Source organism: Aptenodytes forsteri, unplaced genomic scaffold (assembly GCF_000699145.1).
Source record: "Aptenodytes forsteri isolate BGI_AS27 unplaced genomic scaffold, ASM69914v1 Scaffold66, whole genome shotgun sequence".
Lineage (NCBI taxonomy): Eukaryota > Metazoa > Chordata > Aves > Sphenisciformes > Spheniscidae > Aptenodytes > Aptenodytes forsteri.
The window spans coordinates 3,172,940-3,187,550 of NW_008795131.1; the positions used below are offsets into that span (position 1 = coordinate 3,172,940).

General features: G+C 40.7%; 1 protein-coding gene across 7 annotated transcripts in view; it reads right to left on the reverse strand.

Moving 5' to 3' along the window:
• Positions 1-14,611, reverse strand: part of BCAS3 (BCAS3, microtubule associated cell migration factor) — a 386,307-nt gene that overhangs the window by 105,692 nt on the left and 266,004 nt on the right. The window contains exon 23 of one of the 7 annotated variants that reach the window (XM_009278232.2): positions 11,255-11,747. The exons of the other annotated variants lie outside the window; for them this stretch is intronic. Within the exon in view, the coding sequence (XP_009276507.1) occupies positions 11,722-11,747 (26 nt within the window). The 3' untranslated portion in view covers positions 11,255-11,721. Of the gene's footprint in view, positions 1-11,254; positions 11,748-14,611 lie in introns of those variants that run through there. 7 annotated transcript variants of the gene reach the window in all.

The following is a 14,611-nucleotide window of genomic DNA, read 5'->3' on the forward strand; positions in this document are numbered from 1 at the left end:
CAGTGGCTGCTGTAGCGATAGCCTCAGCAACAAAATAGTTCAAAATCTGTTCTTTCTTTTTTCTTAAATAACGGGCATTTTTGTGAAAGGTTTTCTCTTTTGACTTCCATGATCGATTTAAAACACTCTTTACAGGAAACAGCCTGAGAGTGTCCGTAACAGGGAGATCGTCTCGTGGTCTCCTGCAGCAGCTACAGCACATCAGATTAGAACGACAGCGTCTCCTTTTCCTAATGGCGAATACGACTCATGCGCTAAGAGAAATACTCTTTTCTTTCCCAAGTGTAGCTCTGGCTGATGACGTTTTACTGAGGACCTCTTCTCACTTTGAGTCATACACCATGAACTTTCTTCTCTTCTTTCTCTGTGATTTAATCTGAATTGTTTTAAGGTTAAAGTGAAGATTAATTCACAATAAATCCACGATGCAAGGAAAAGAAAGGGGGTGGGAACTCTAGTAGTTCAGAAAGACCTCTGCAATGGCAACTAACTCCTGCCCTGCTTCCTCTCCTTCGCTCCCTTGCTTCACTTGATTCCAGGAATAAATCTACCCAACAGAGGAGGAGGGAAAAAGAGAAGATGAATTAGATAAGACCACAGATGAGAAAAATTAAGACAGGGAATAATTTCTGAATACAACATTGGCTACTTAAAGTCTGATCCAAGACTGTTTCTTAATTACTGTTTTAGAACATATTTGAAAAGCAAGGCTGCTGGACTGAAACTGCCTCTTACAGATATAGCATGTTGCTCTCATTTTTCCACGGATCATTCCCGTTGACTACTTCTTGGCAGCTGAAAATATATTCAGACTGTCTGAAGACAGGTTCTAAAATTTTAGATTCCCTCTGTCAACAGCTAGGTGATCATCTCATCTGCAATACCTAGTGGATCAGCTAAGCTTTCTTTTCCGCTTTACCACCAACGATATTTTCTTGATGGGTATTCCAGGTACTAGACATTTGTATCTAGGTTGTAAACCTGGGTCCCTTAAATCAGCAAAGCACTATTTTCAATCACCTCACTATGGCATAAGACGAATCTGTTCAATACAGGAAAAAAGCAAGGACAGCAGATGTAATAAATAAAGGATTTCTTCTGGCCAGAAACCAAATACTGTTGCTTGAAATTAAATACTGTCATGCAAAAGACTAATCAGGGGCATCCCTACTTCTTCTCAATGGCATGGCTAAGAACTAAGCAAAAAGCATGATCGCTGGGGGAGCACAGAGCAAGAACCAGACTCCTTCCCACAACTGGGAGAAGAAACCCTTGATTGCCTCCCATACACACGGCAGGTAAACTCCAAAGGAGACAAAGTCCAAACGTTTGCCCTCAGAATCCAGGTTTTGGTTCCTCCTTCAGCAGCGTCACCTCCTGTAGGCTCAGTGGTCCCCAACAAGAGTCAAGAGCTTCACAGAAAGCGGCTGTTGCCTGAAGTCCTGGTACAGAGAGAGAAGTCCTCCCCTGAGCCATGGCCATGGAAAACTTCGAGTGTTTGACTATAAAGCCCTTGTGTTGGGCTCTGCGCTGAGCGTGGAGCCGGCGTAGCCCAGAGCTCAGGGTGATGAGAGGGCAGGAGCTGATAGGTGCTGCACCCACCACAGCTTTCATGGGCCTGCGACACACAAATACTTTTTAAAATAGCTACAATTTAAAAGGTCATGTTGTAAAGTAATTCGATTGAAATAGTAATAAAAGAGTAAACATTAACTCACAATTTTTCCTTAGGTCTTTCTTATTTCCAGTTGGTATAATTTCTCCCAGACTAAGTTGCACCTTATGGATCTGCAAGTTTATCTTGATTAAAAATCTTTAACTTCCCAGTTTTCAATGCAAGAAAACTAATGTCCTTTCATTCAAAAATACCTACTCCTTGCTCTCATAACTCCCATGGTATCTTGATTGCAGCAATTACATATTATCCATATTATTTGTCACTACTGAGACAAAAGTACACTGAAACATGGTAAAACTGTCACGATAAAGGAAATGAACTTTTTCACGCTTTAATGAATGCTAGCTTTTATACTATGCAAAGAAGACAAAAGATAAAACTCCTGGTATAGCCTGGTAAACATTATCTAGCTGGGGGGCTCTTGCAAACATTCTGGATAGTCTTGATTGCTTAAGTTTCAATCATTATTACTCAATAAGGTTTTCAGAAAATGCAAACGATAAACACTTTCTTAAAAAAGAAAGTGAGATAAACCTATACACAAAAAAACCACCGGGCAGATCAGGGAAAGCTGTAAATTGGCCCTGCTCCATGTGAATTAATGCAAAGATATTGATTTGTTCTAGGTTAATGATAAGGACTCTCTGTTTAATTTTAGGAAAAGAACTTTCATTTTCTGATTGGCAACCAGAGCTATATATTACACAACCAGAAAGCCAAAGTTTGGCTTTGCAAGTGACTAATCAAAGCCAATCCCTCTCTGTAGGATGAGAGAAGGGAAAACAAGTCTGGAACGGTCAACAGCAGTTTGTTAAAATGAAACTTAACCTCTGTCTGCACATCCCCTGCCACCTACTCACCCCAGAGCAGCCCCACGAGGACGGCAATGGGGAGAGGCAATCTTGGAGGCCTCAGGGGTTTTCGTGAAAAGTTTGCTAATGGTTTGAAAACAGTATTGAAGACAGCTGTCCAGCTCACCTGAGAGGTGAAAATCAGACCAACTCCAGCGACCATCTAGATCCTACACGGTCGCAAGCTTTTGTCATAGCAACACGAAATATAAAAAGCAGAGAAATTCAAATAAAAACACAGCAACACTGTCAGAAAGACAGCAGCAAGATAAGGGAGATCGAACAATAAATTGCTTGTTGTGTTTTTGTTCCTTATCTCGGAGAAATCCTGGAGGATAATGGATGTCCACTACAAGTGCCACAGCATCCGAGTGCTGGCAAAGCAGCTCCCTTTGCCCTGCGTCCTATAGAGCATGGATACAACTGCTTAATCATGTTTATTGGCCCGAAATAGTATGTCTAAGCAGTAACTGTAATATTTGGCACTTAGTTCTCTGTATTCAAAGAGTTAAGCTATGTCCTATAAAGATAAAAATCTCCACTTTTATTATTTTGTAAGGCTGCCTAACAAATGAGGATCCAGCTGTAATTGTAACATTCCAAGCTCCGAAAGCGCCAAGTTTTACTAACTATAATTTAACTGGTCCAGTTGTTGCAGTCCAAATTCTTGTTTGGATAATCAGCCTTTGTTTAAATATGTACCGAAAAAAAAAAGCATAGGCCAGCATTAGCCTCTAGGCATGTCATGTGAGCTTATTACCCTGAAGCTTGCAGTAGCAGACACTCATGCACAAGAGGAGGATTATTTTGCTAGTATTACTGTTACGGTAACATATAATCAGACCTTCTCCCCCCCAGCCCCCACCCTTTTTCTTTTCTTTTTTTTTTTTCCCCTCCACAATTCACAAGTCTTCTTTCCAAGTTCAAATAAAGTTTAAAGGTGAAAAGGTCAAGAAAGTTTCATGACTGGCTGGGGGGAGAGGGGGGAAAAAAAAAGGGCGCCAAGAATGTGTAATATTATCATATACTAACAACAATTTTGTATTTTGCTGCAATTCATAACTGTACAAATCCCTTTTGTTGGATCTGTTTGGACTGAAATTAAACACTTGTTAATAATTTATAACTTAATATCATTAGAAAATAATAATAACTGTCAAGCAACTACATTCAATACATAAAGCAACTTGAGTGGCTCATTAGCTTATTTGTCAAAGCAACAATTTCTATATATTTGAGCTCATTTCTACTGGGAAGAGCGGTTAAAGAGCCACCCAGCTTGCTTGGAAATCATTTCTCCACCAGCTGGGAGCAATTCCCAAATTGCTGCACCTCACCCACATCCAAGTGATGCTGGCTCATTTTAAAAGCAGCTTAAGTCTGACTTCAGGAGGTGCCTTAACAGAAATGGAGGAGGGATGGCCAAAGCATTACACTGCTACACAGACAAAAAAAAAATGCAGCCCACAGCAATATGCTGGCCATCATTTGCTCTAAATTTTACATCTGAATGAAAGTGTATCAGTGTTTGGCCAACAAACTGACCGTCAAAATGAGTCACTCAAGAAACAGAAAATTCTTAATTCTTTATATATGCTGGTAAGGGACCTTAGCTCAGTAAAGCACGAGGGCCTGACACAAAGCTGCCTGGCGATTCAGAAGGTGCTGCTTTCCCCATGGCTTAACACAAACAGAAGAAATACTCTGTTTTTCTTCCGGGGAGTAAAACTGATTTCTAAAATGTCAGCGACCGTGGTTCTCTTGGAAAGCAGAGTGCGGCTGCCTGCGCTGGGCAGTTTGGGTACTTACATTTGACAGACACCAAAGTATTCAAATATTTTCCAAATAGGTACAGTTCCCCTAAAGCATTAATATTGTTGCAAGAAATCTACTACATTAAGGTGGAACAAAGCAAATACAACTGCATATATTGAGCCAGAACCTCAACTGATTAAAATCTATGTAATCTCACTTCAATCATGTCAATATTCATCAGACAGAATAGCTAGTCCGTTCAAGATAAAAGTAGCCATATAAATGTTCATTATAACTGATACACTAACAGCTGTGATCCTCTGACATCAAAGATCACTGAGCACCAGACAGACGATCTTTTTTATCACTTTTCTCTCCTTGTGAGTACCTAAGCCAATTCTATTTTTGTTGCACATTAATTTATGATGTTAGAAAATGTCAAATTTAAGTATACAAAGCAAGGAAGTCCAGATTAAAAAAATTAGTCTCTGGTCTCAACTCAGCCAGTCTGTCCAGATCCTGAGCTAGTGTAAACTGATTTGAAGTCAGCGGTGCCAGAACAACTTGCATTAGTCAGGGATCTGCTCTTGTTTCCATCTCTTTATCTGATATAATTTCTAATTTACTTACTGAATAAATCTCTTGTCTTTTCATTCCTTTCAACTCCTCCTCCTCCTCCTCTTGATTTTGTTTCTTCTGTTCCATTGCCTGTAAACTGAAAACTGAACACATCTATTCGCAGAGAGCCATCTTCCCCCGCCCAGCAGCTCCTTGCATCACCCCTTTTTCTCTCACCCGGTTATTCCCTTCCTAACCCTGCCCTGTTTCCTTGCGATGCTTTGTTTATATTTATTATCCATCTTTCTGTAATATTTCAAGGAAGGAGAGAAGGGCTTCAAATATTGCATGTTATTAAACGATCACAACAGTTCCCAGAAAATTGCTCAGTATATCTTGAAGCTGAAGAGCTACCCAATTTCCTAATGTATGAATAGGCTGCAGGGTCCTTTAAAGGGACCATGTAAATGAGAAAGGCAATAAGAGAAATGGTATTTTCAAAAAAAAAAGAAAAAAAAAAAAAGTCTCCCATGCTTCTCCCAGAAAGAAAATGGTGCCTACAGAGGAACCAGAAGAAGATGTCATTCTGACTAATTGGAGTAGGTCCTTATAGTTCATCATTTTTTAATTCTTTAATCATTAGTTAAATGTGAAAGGTTTCCTTTTTTTAAGTGAATCTTCTAAAACACATGGAAAAAAGATATGAATCAATAAAATTGATCTATAACATATTTTTACTTGAGAAAGGATTACAGGGTTGGATCTTAACATTATATACCTAAAACCATTTCTTGTTCCACTGCCTTTATAGTTCCAAAAAAAAAAAAAATGTACATTGTGGAGACAAAGGCCTTTATCCTCTTAAGTGCTGTGGATTTCATGCCAATCTCCCAATATAAAGCAGACTTCAGACTTATACCCAAGAGAAATGGTCTTGGAAAGATTAGATTTTCCACCACAAAATAAAACCCTTGTGTGGTGAACCATACCAGCTTCAACGCTACCTTCCTGCTAAGTGCTTGTTCGACATGGAGAAATACACCCGTCCTATCTCCTCTCTTCCAAAATGGAAGTGGTTTTACCATTCCTCTGCTGTTGTGCCAGCCAGTTTTTCCATGTGTAAAATTTCCAGAATTGTCACACGTACCGAAAACCTGTAGACTTATCTATTTTTTTCTTATTCTGTACCATTTTGCAATACAGAAAATGGCATGCATTGCTATTAATATCAGTGTACAAAATTCATTCTCATTTGTGATGTGATACAGATAAAACCAGTATGAGTGACACATGATGAACCTAACTGGATGAAAAATTCTTTTAAATCAGCGAGATATTTTTGACAGTTGCCCATCAAAGACATGCACCTCTAACAGGAATAGTATATTACAGGGGATTAATTTTGCTAAGTATCTAGCAGCTTGACAAAGATGACAGGAAACTTTCTTAAACTACCCATTTGGTAGAAAGGTATTTTATCAATCATCCCCATATTAGAAAGCACAGATTTTCAGGATATTTCAAAATCCATTGCCAGTAATAAAGTAGGACACGCAAGGAAAGGAGAGAAATATAGACTTAATACAATGTAACTGCTGAGGATTAAATTTTAACACCACCAAAGCCACACAAAAAAGAATGAATTCAAGAGTCAGAAGATTAAAACTGCATGTAGTCAGCTTGGGATTGGTATGCTACAGATGGAAACTTTCTTGACAACACACAGTTTAAATTCTAGCTGGGATATACTATGATTAAATGCTCCTACAATTTTTGAGTGCATCACTTTTTTCCTACTGGCTACTGTAATACAAAAGACATCTCTTGCAAACACATAACTAGTAAAAAAAGTGCAAGTAAAAGCCATTTAGGTTTCCAGCAAAGACATAAAAGCGAAACAGCTAATGGACATCCAGGGTAGTTAAATCATTTCTGCAAAATCCATTAGTTACTAAAAGTTCTGGAGGGCTCAGTTTTTACAGTAAAACCTGTAACAACTCAGTATCCAGTTTCTCTATTGGGACACTGAGGTGTGAAGATCCAAATGATGCTGGAACTGAACTTGTATATTTGAACCTTTTGAACTCCATCTGCCCTTCATAAATTACTTTACCACTAGCTTTAACATGTTTCTAACCTACTGTGCCAGAAAAATAAGGAATCATTAAAATAACTGAAAATGCAACTAACTTTATAACACTTCCAGTGGAATTTGTCTTTGTTCAAAAGACACACACCTGTAACAGAACTGCAGCATGAGAAAAAGTTTCCAGATAGCCCAGTGGAAATAACATGTGTCTTCATGTTACTGGAAACAAAGCAGCAGACCCCCCCCTCCCCAAACTCAAAACCATTTAAAGTAAATGAAAATTGCACTGTACAGAAACAGACAGTTGCTCCTTTCCATCTGGAAACACTGTCAAACGGCAGCAAATTCCACAAAATTCCCAACTGATACAAGAATTTCATCTTGCATCTCACACAATCAACATGAGCTAGCAGCAGCCCTCTGCTCAACATCCCATCAGTAGGAAAACATTTCAATTCTTCTTCCATCAGAAGTACAAAGAGGTGACAAAACAGAGGCACAGAAGAAGCACTGAGAACACAGTGCCACTTGAAGAGCTATTCTGCCGTTCCTTGTAGCCTTCTCCTTTATTCTGCAGGACGTGGCTGCCACGCAGCAGGGCAGCAGCCAGCAGCACCGGGAAAGCAGCGCACAAACTGCCTTTTGCAAAGTTACAGCCCTGCCTAATACAAAGTGTGAAATGCCTATCACTCGGATTTATAACACCTGAACAGTTAATTGTGGTTTGTTAAAATATAAAAACTTCAAAAAGCCCTAAGTTTTCTACAGCCAAATCTTACCCTGCGTGTGCTAAGACAGAGAAGGGCACCGTCGTCCCCTCTGGCTCCTAGCGACCCCCCAATTTTCAATTTCCTTTATTTTGGGAGCTCTGGTTAAGGACTAGAGGTGTGATCTAAAATATCTATCTATTTATCTATCACCTACTTATGTTTGAGTATCATCTTACTGATTCACTGGGAGGAAGAGAGTTATAGAGACCTTTATTTAGGTCAGAAATACATAGGAAGTAATAGATTATGTTATCTTCTTCTAATTTATAGTTTAATACTGCTAGATCTTGTTTTAAAAATCTTAACTAATATTTGGTCAATCAGGAAAGATTTTCAAAGAGATAGATTAGATATAGATATTGATTAGAGTTATATAGATATAGATAGGTATAGATATAGATATACATATAGATAGATGTATCTTTCTAGATACATCTAGCAGCCAGGCAGCAGAGCGCCTAGTAGAAACGTGAGTGTGGTGAGGAATCCGGGCATCACTTGCCTCAAATCCCGTGGTCGCACGCTTCCAGCGCCTAGGAGATATGGTTGCACCTTCAAGTATGAAGAGCAACACTTGCTTCACTGCTGGGGAGCAGAGTAACTGCTGGGCCCAGCGTGTGTGGCCCCAGCCATGGATGTGCCACCTCACTGGAGAAGGCTCCAGTCAGCAGCGGGGGCCACATGGAGATCCCACAGGATCCACTCTGGCACAGAGGACCCATCCGTGTCTCTATGCGAGTGGCAGATGACTTCTGGAGCTTCTCAGGCCCTCAGAGATCTGCTCCCCTCCCCTCTGTACAAGGTAGGTTGTGGATGTTGGCTGGTCTGGCTGCTAACCTAAAACCTGGTGCTGGGTATTTTACTAGCACGTGAGAAGCAAACCTTCACCTAAAGAATCTATAGTCTTTTTTTTTCTTTTAGAGGCATCGCCATCTTGACCCAGACTCTAGGTTTGAACCTCGACTTGTGCAAAGGATAAAATTCTTGCAATCCCCTCTGCAATTCCAAAATCAAAAGTATCATCAAAAGCGGTGCAGTAGAATAAGCCCTTGCACTTCTGATAATTTTTCCTGCAACAGCTCCGGCTGCGTTCGGTGTTAGGCGGCCCCGGGGATGTGCTGCTCTGAACAGACGTGACTTCGCAATGCCGAGGCAGAGGAGGGTTATAACCTTACTGCACCCACAGCGAAACAAAGAGGAAAGAGATTCACACTTCCTCTACAGGAGAAATAGTTTAGATTTTAGATTTTAAAAATGAATCCAACTTCAAGACAATGCCCATAAAGATTCTTAATTAATTTTAAGCTGCCTTAAACTGAAAGAAGGGATCCCACAGGAAGGCTGGGGAAGACCAAAGAAGGGAACCCCGGTAAGATGGCAGCCCAGCTGCTTAAACACAATGTTCACTTCTTTCTGTTGGACATAACGCACACACGCACATTGAGCAGATTTCTCATCATTATTTTTGAGACTGTCAGCATGTTTATATACAGTCAATCATTGGATTTAGGAGAAAAACTAAGACGTTATTTGAAGTCCAGGAAGAATGGAAAGGCTGGTTCACAAACAAGACAGCATATTGTCATAAGCAAAACAATCTGCAAAAAAGCTATTACTTTCTCCTACACCTTTCCTGCCTGCAGAGAGAGCTCAGCATTCAAAGCTGTGTGCCTGCCAGTGCCTGTACAGGAACTCTTCAGCTCCCGTCCCGCTTTCATAAGGACTTTCTCTGGGTTCAGGAAAGTCACCTAATTTTTTTTTCTGTCTCAGATTTGTCACTTACAAATGAGGAAACTGCCCATCTTCCTCTCAGAGGAAAGCTATGAGAAGTAATTAACGTCTGAACGTGCTTTCAAGAGGTCAACTAGGATAAAAATACTAACTGCTTTTCTCTTTGCATTAAAATGTTATCATATTGGATCTGGACACTGTATTTCAATTTCTCTTTAAGACGATCTTGCTAAGCAGCAAAGGGACACAGCAGCTCCCATTTACAGGTCACCTCAGGTCTCCTGAACCAACTATGCCCCGGGGTTTTAGTGAAACTCAGGAATTCCAAAAGCAAAGCACATTGCCCTTAGTACATAAAATGCTTCTGATTCACAGAATGACACAAATGTACAAGGAAAAAAGGATGTCTGATTATTTTTTATAACAGATGGCTTTTAGATGGACAGAATACACTTACGCATTTCTTAAACCACCAAACAGCAAGTGATTTTTAACAATGGGCTTGTGTGAAGTGCTACTTGCTTATCAAAAAGACTCAGAAAAAGAATTTCAGGGGTTGAACTCTCACTGCATTTTAAGTCCTGAACAAAGAATAAGATGCTGTAGCTGCACAAGTGTGTGCTCCTTCATATTGTGGGAAGGCAGCCTGTCCAAACCGCCCACGTCTGAGACACGATAGTACCACAACTTTTTAATATTTCAGATTAATAAAGTCATATGAAATTATTTGACATTTACAAATAAAATTAATAAAAAAAGGAAAATTACAAAACTTTGAGCGATGTAGTTTTCCCATGAAAGTCCACGTCACAGTTCGCCTGTTTAAGCAATAAGGAACAAGATGCACGCAATCTAGAGCACAGCTAAATGCGTCCTTGCAAATTTATGAAATTACCACCTCCGTTAATTACAACTCTTAATGAGATCTGATAACTGACCATGAGAACAGTCCTAGCCATATGAATGAACACAGGTGCTCAAAGAAATGATCACTGAAGATCATGTAAGTTAACCTGTTTTACTTCCCACTTGCATGAAGAAAGATTTGCATTTGCAAATTTGCATTGCATTCCCTCTCCCCCAGCACAGACAGGCTTTCTTTTCCTTGCTTCCCGGCTTGGAAATGAGCTGTGTAGCATTTATAGGCTTCCGAGGTTTGGTAGAGCACTTTCTGAGGACCACTTTGGAAAATGGTATCACATTTCAAGCCAGAGGGACGCAGGTATAAGCCTTTAAAAAAAGGCCAACAACTGGAGTGGTCATCAATAATTTTTGTTTAAATGTATTGCCAACATAACCTAGAGTGTTTCAACTAATGGAAGTATCTCACTATCATGCATGGGATCTACAGTCATTACATCTCATAAGCTAGAAAGGACCTAAATTTCTGACATTAAACAAACAGTAGACAAGGAACCAACCCCAAATCACAGCAACGACCCCCTCGCTATTTCAGAAAGCAAAGGTATGCATATCCAAGCTTTATCCCTTGGAGCTCATTGGTTTTGGAATCACAAGCAGCATCAATAGGTAAATGCACAGGCTGATCTCATCTAAGAGCTACGAGTTCATCTGTTGGGTACCTCACAAAATAGCAGAGATCAGCCCTGCCTGATGCAAACGTTAAGTCATAAGAATAACGTTACGTAATGTGCAACAAAACGTTAATTTACAAGAAGGCAAATCTAATGCTTTTTTTTCTCGGAAGCCCGGTGATATTCTAGAACACATTATACTCACAACAAGATGGCATAAATGAATTAAATATTTTTAAAAACATTTTTGTATGTTATGCCATTTTGGTTTATATTTTGTTTCACTAGTTGATAATCTTAGAGACAAGAAAAAACATGCTGCTGGTGAAGTACTAAATCACACCAAAAGAGCTAAGGTTTTTAAATGAAACAAGAAGCTGATTACACATGCACCGAGTATACCAGTCACTAAGTGTTTCTGGATTGTAGGGATAAGACACTCTCTTTGCTTATTACTGCCTTCTTGATCCAAAGAGATTTAAGCAACTGTTTTCAATTAGATGTTTTTAAGCTAGTAAAACTACATCCATAAAGACATATTTATAGAACAACTTAAAACTAGAAGAATTACAACGACTACAAAACTGATGAATTCCATTCCCCCACCCCCCCGAATCATTTACTGACCATTAACGAGCAAAAAGCACTGCGATTTTAAGAATTAATCCACTGTCACAAAATTAAATCAGATACACTAGTAGGGATAATGACAAACTGGTGGCTCCAGCGTTGTCAGTTTGCGGGTGATACAAGTTCAAGCCGTCTGTGCTAGTGGCCACTCTGTTGGAACAAACATGAACATAAAAGGTAACATTAAAAGTGCAGCAGCACCAACTGAATCAATTCTGTCACTGAAGATGCAGACTCGTAATAAGTGGCATAGGGCAAATATTGCATTTTAGAAACGATCTGGCTAGTTCCAAGACTGCCAGACCTCAGCGCATGGAAATAGAGGAAGACACAGTAATGAAAGTAAATGAAAGCGAGAGGATACTCATTTCCCTCTAAATTCCTGAACACAAGAGCCCAGCACTGTGGCTTTGCTACACATGACTGCTTTCATCCCCGTTAACCTATGACGAATATTCTGAGATTTACAGGAACAAAACTGAGCTTTGATAGTTTTCATCCGACAGTTGCTTAAACAAGATTTGCCTAAAAAACTCTGCAGCATGTGACTACAAACATTTGCAAGATGAGTCGCCTTATGTCTAGTCACTGAAGAATACGCAGCAATGGCAGAGGCTTCCCCACGAGCCTGCTCAGAGATGGCCGAAGCCACGAGCAGGCACACCCTCTCCTCCGTCAAAGCCAGAAGCATCATCAATCAAGCGGCTGCTAACATCTATATTCTATACCTGACTGCCCCAGGGCTAGCTCTAGTTGGAGGCAAAATAATTGGTAAGGAAAGTGCCACAGCCATGGAGGGGCAGCACACAGCCACGCTCCAGCCCTGCCTCCTCCTGCTGCAAAACCCGGCCGAAGAAGCTCGAGTCCACCTGGCATCCTAAATTTCAACTTCCCTACACATTTCTCCAAGCCCAATTTGTTCCTACCTAAGCACATCGTCATGAAAACTCTTAAAAGCACATTAACAGTGGAGTGACTTTAAGATTCAAATACATCATTTAAGCATACATATTTTATACATTTAATACCCTTCAGAATCAGGCCATAAATACAAACGGATATTACACAGCATGAACCAGCGTCTCAGCTTTCTTCTGTCACAGCGTGGCCTTCGCCTGAGCACCCTGCACCATGGGCGATGGGTGCTGCGCCCAGCAAAGCCCCACGCCCCGCAGCCTCCCCGCGCTGCACTGCAGATGCAGGAGATGCTCCAGGACAGCACATGAACCTCGCAACTAACGCACGAGCCCTCGCAGGGAAGCATGAGAGAGATTTTCTTTTCTGTTTTTTTAATTAAGACCCTGCAGCTTACATTTGCTTCACGCGCTGAAGAATCACATGCTATGTAAGGAAATTTTAGAAATTATTTTAGGTGAATTAACCTATAGAGTTACACACAGGGTCTAGTTTTAGGGAAACTCTTTGACCCTGAAGCAAGGAAGTGCTCTTTATTGGCTATGCAGTACCTTGCCTGTCCCCAGACACGCAGGATGAAAATATATTTGTTTTACATCTGCATCCTGCCCATCCTGACAGAGCAACAGTAACCAGCAACTGGCAGCTGAAATCTTCTGCTGAGCCTCGGACAGCAGTGCCAGCTGTCCCGGTGGTCCTCTGCCTTTTGATCTTGGAGGAAAAGGGTAAAGCTGGGTCTAAGTGCTTGGGGGAACCTGAGGTACCCTCCCCTCTCCTCACGAGCTAAATGGAAATAAAGGAAAGGAGACAGAAAGAATTCAAGTAGGGACATAACCTGTGCAATCGTACACTGTTTTCTGTTCCACGATGTTAAAGAAACAGAAAGCTGTAGCGATGCAGTCAGCCTTTAAACCTCTCTGTATGGATCTTGCTACAGTCCAGACCTGCTCGGATAGGCAGATCGTTGCATACTTACTGAAATCACATAATGCACCTGGATGAAGAGGCATAACTACGTCAGATTCACCCTTTTGAATGAATGTGGCTCTGATTTCTAATTGGTTGTGACCTTGTTTACAACATGTTAAGAAACAAGATTAAAAATAATACATTTTTGTTAATGGGAAACTCAGTAATAACAAGGCTAGTCCAACGCCTTTTACTCACACAAGTGTCTTTCTGCATGGCAAAGAATGGCTCCTGTAAGAAAAAGTTACAGGATAAAACCAAAAGCCAAGTTTCTTACAATTATATGCAAATTGGCAGAGCAAAGCTATGAAATAGAAGTGAACGTAAAAGCAAGTGAAATAACATGAACAGGGAAGCAGGAAACAATTCTGCCTAAGATGCAACACCAACGCAAGACTAACTTCAAAGCATCAACTGAACCAACAACGGTGACAAACAATACGCGTAATAATAAACTCAAACCAGCACTCGCTCCCCTTGTCTTCCCTTAATCAAGATCAAACTCAACAGAAAGGAACACCACACAGCAGCGTCCCGAAGCGCACCACGGCTGCGGGACAAGTCACTTGCTCTCGCAGGACGAGAGGCGAGAGGAGAAGGAGGAGCGCAGAGGGATAAGCATGCTCAGCTCTTGTCTCTTGTTCAGCAGCGTCCTGAAGCGCACCACAGCTGCGGAACAAGTCACTTGCTCTCGCAGGACGAGAGGAGGGAAGGGAAGGAGGAGCGCAGAGGGATAAGCATGCTCAGCTCTTGTTAATGGCTCTGAAGCTGGTGACACACCAGGTACTCCAAGCCCCTAGAAGACTGTCTCAGGTCATCAACAAGCAGGTGTGTATGCATCTGACCCAGGGGTGGTATAAGCTGTATAGATACATAATGTATGCAGTGTAGAAAATGTCACGTGAACATATAGCTGATTATAAAGCTCTCCCACTTAAAATGTGCTGTCAAACAAATACTGCTAATTCTGTAATTCCAAATACAGGCATAACTACGTCAGATTCACCCTTTTGAATGAATGTGGCTCTGATTTCTAATTGGTTGTGACCTTGTTTACAACATGTTAAGAAACAAGATTAAAAATAATACATTTTTGTTAATGGGAAACTCAGTAATAACAAGGCTAGTCC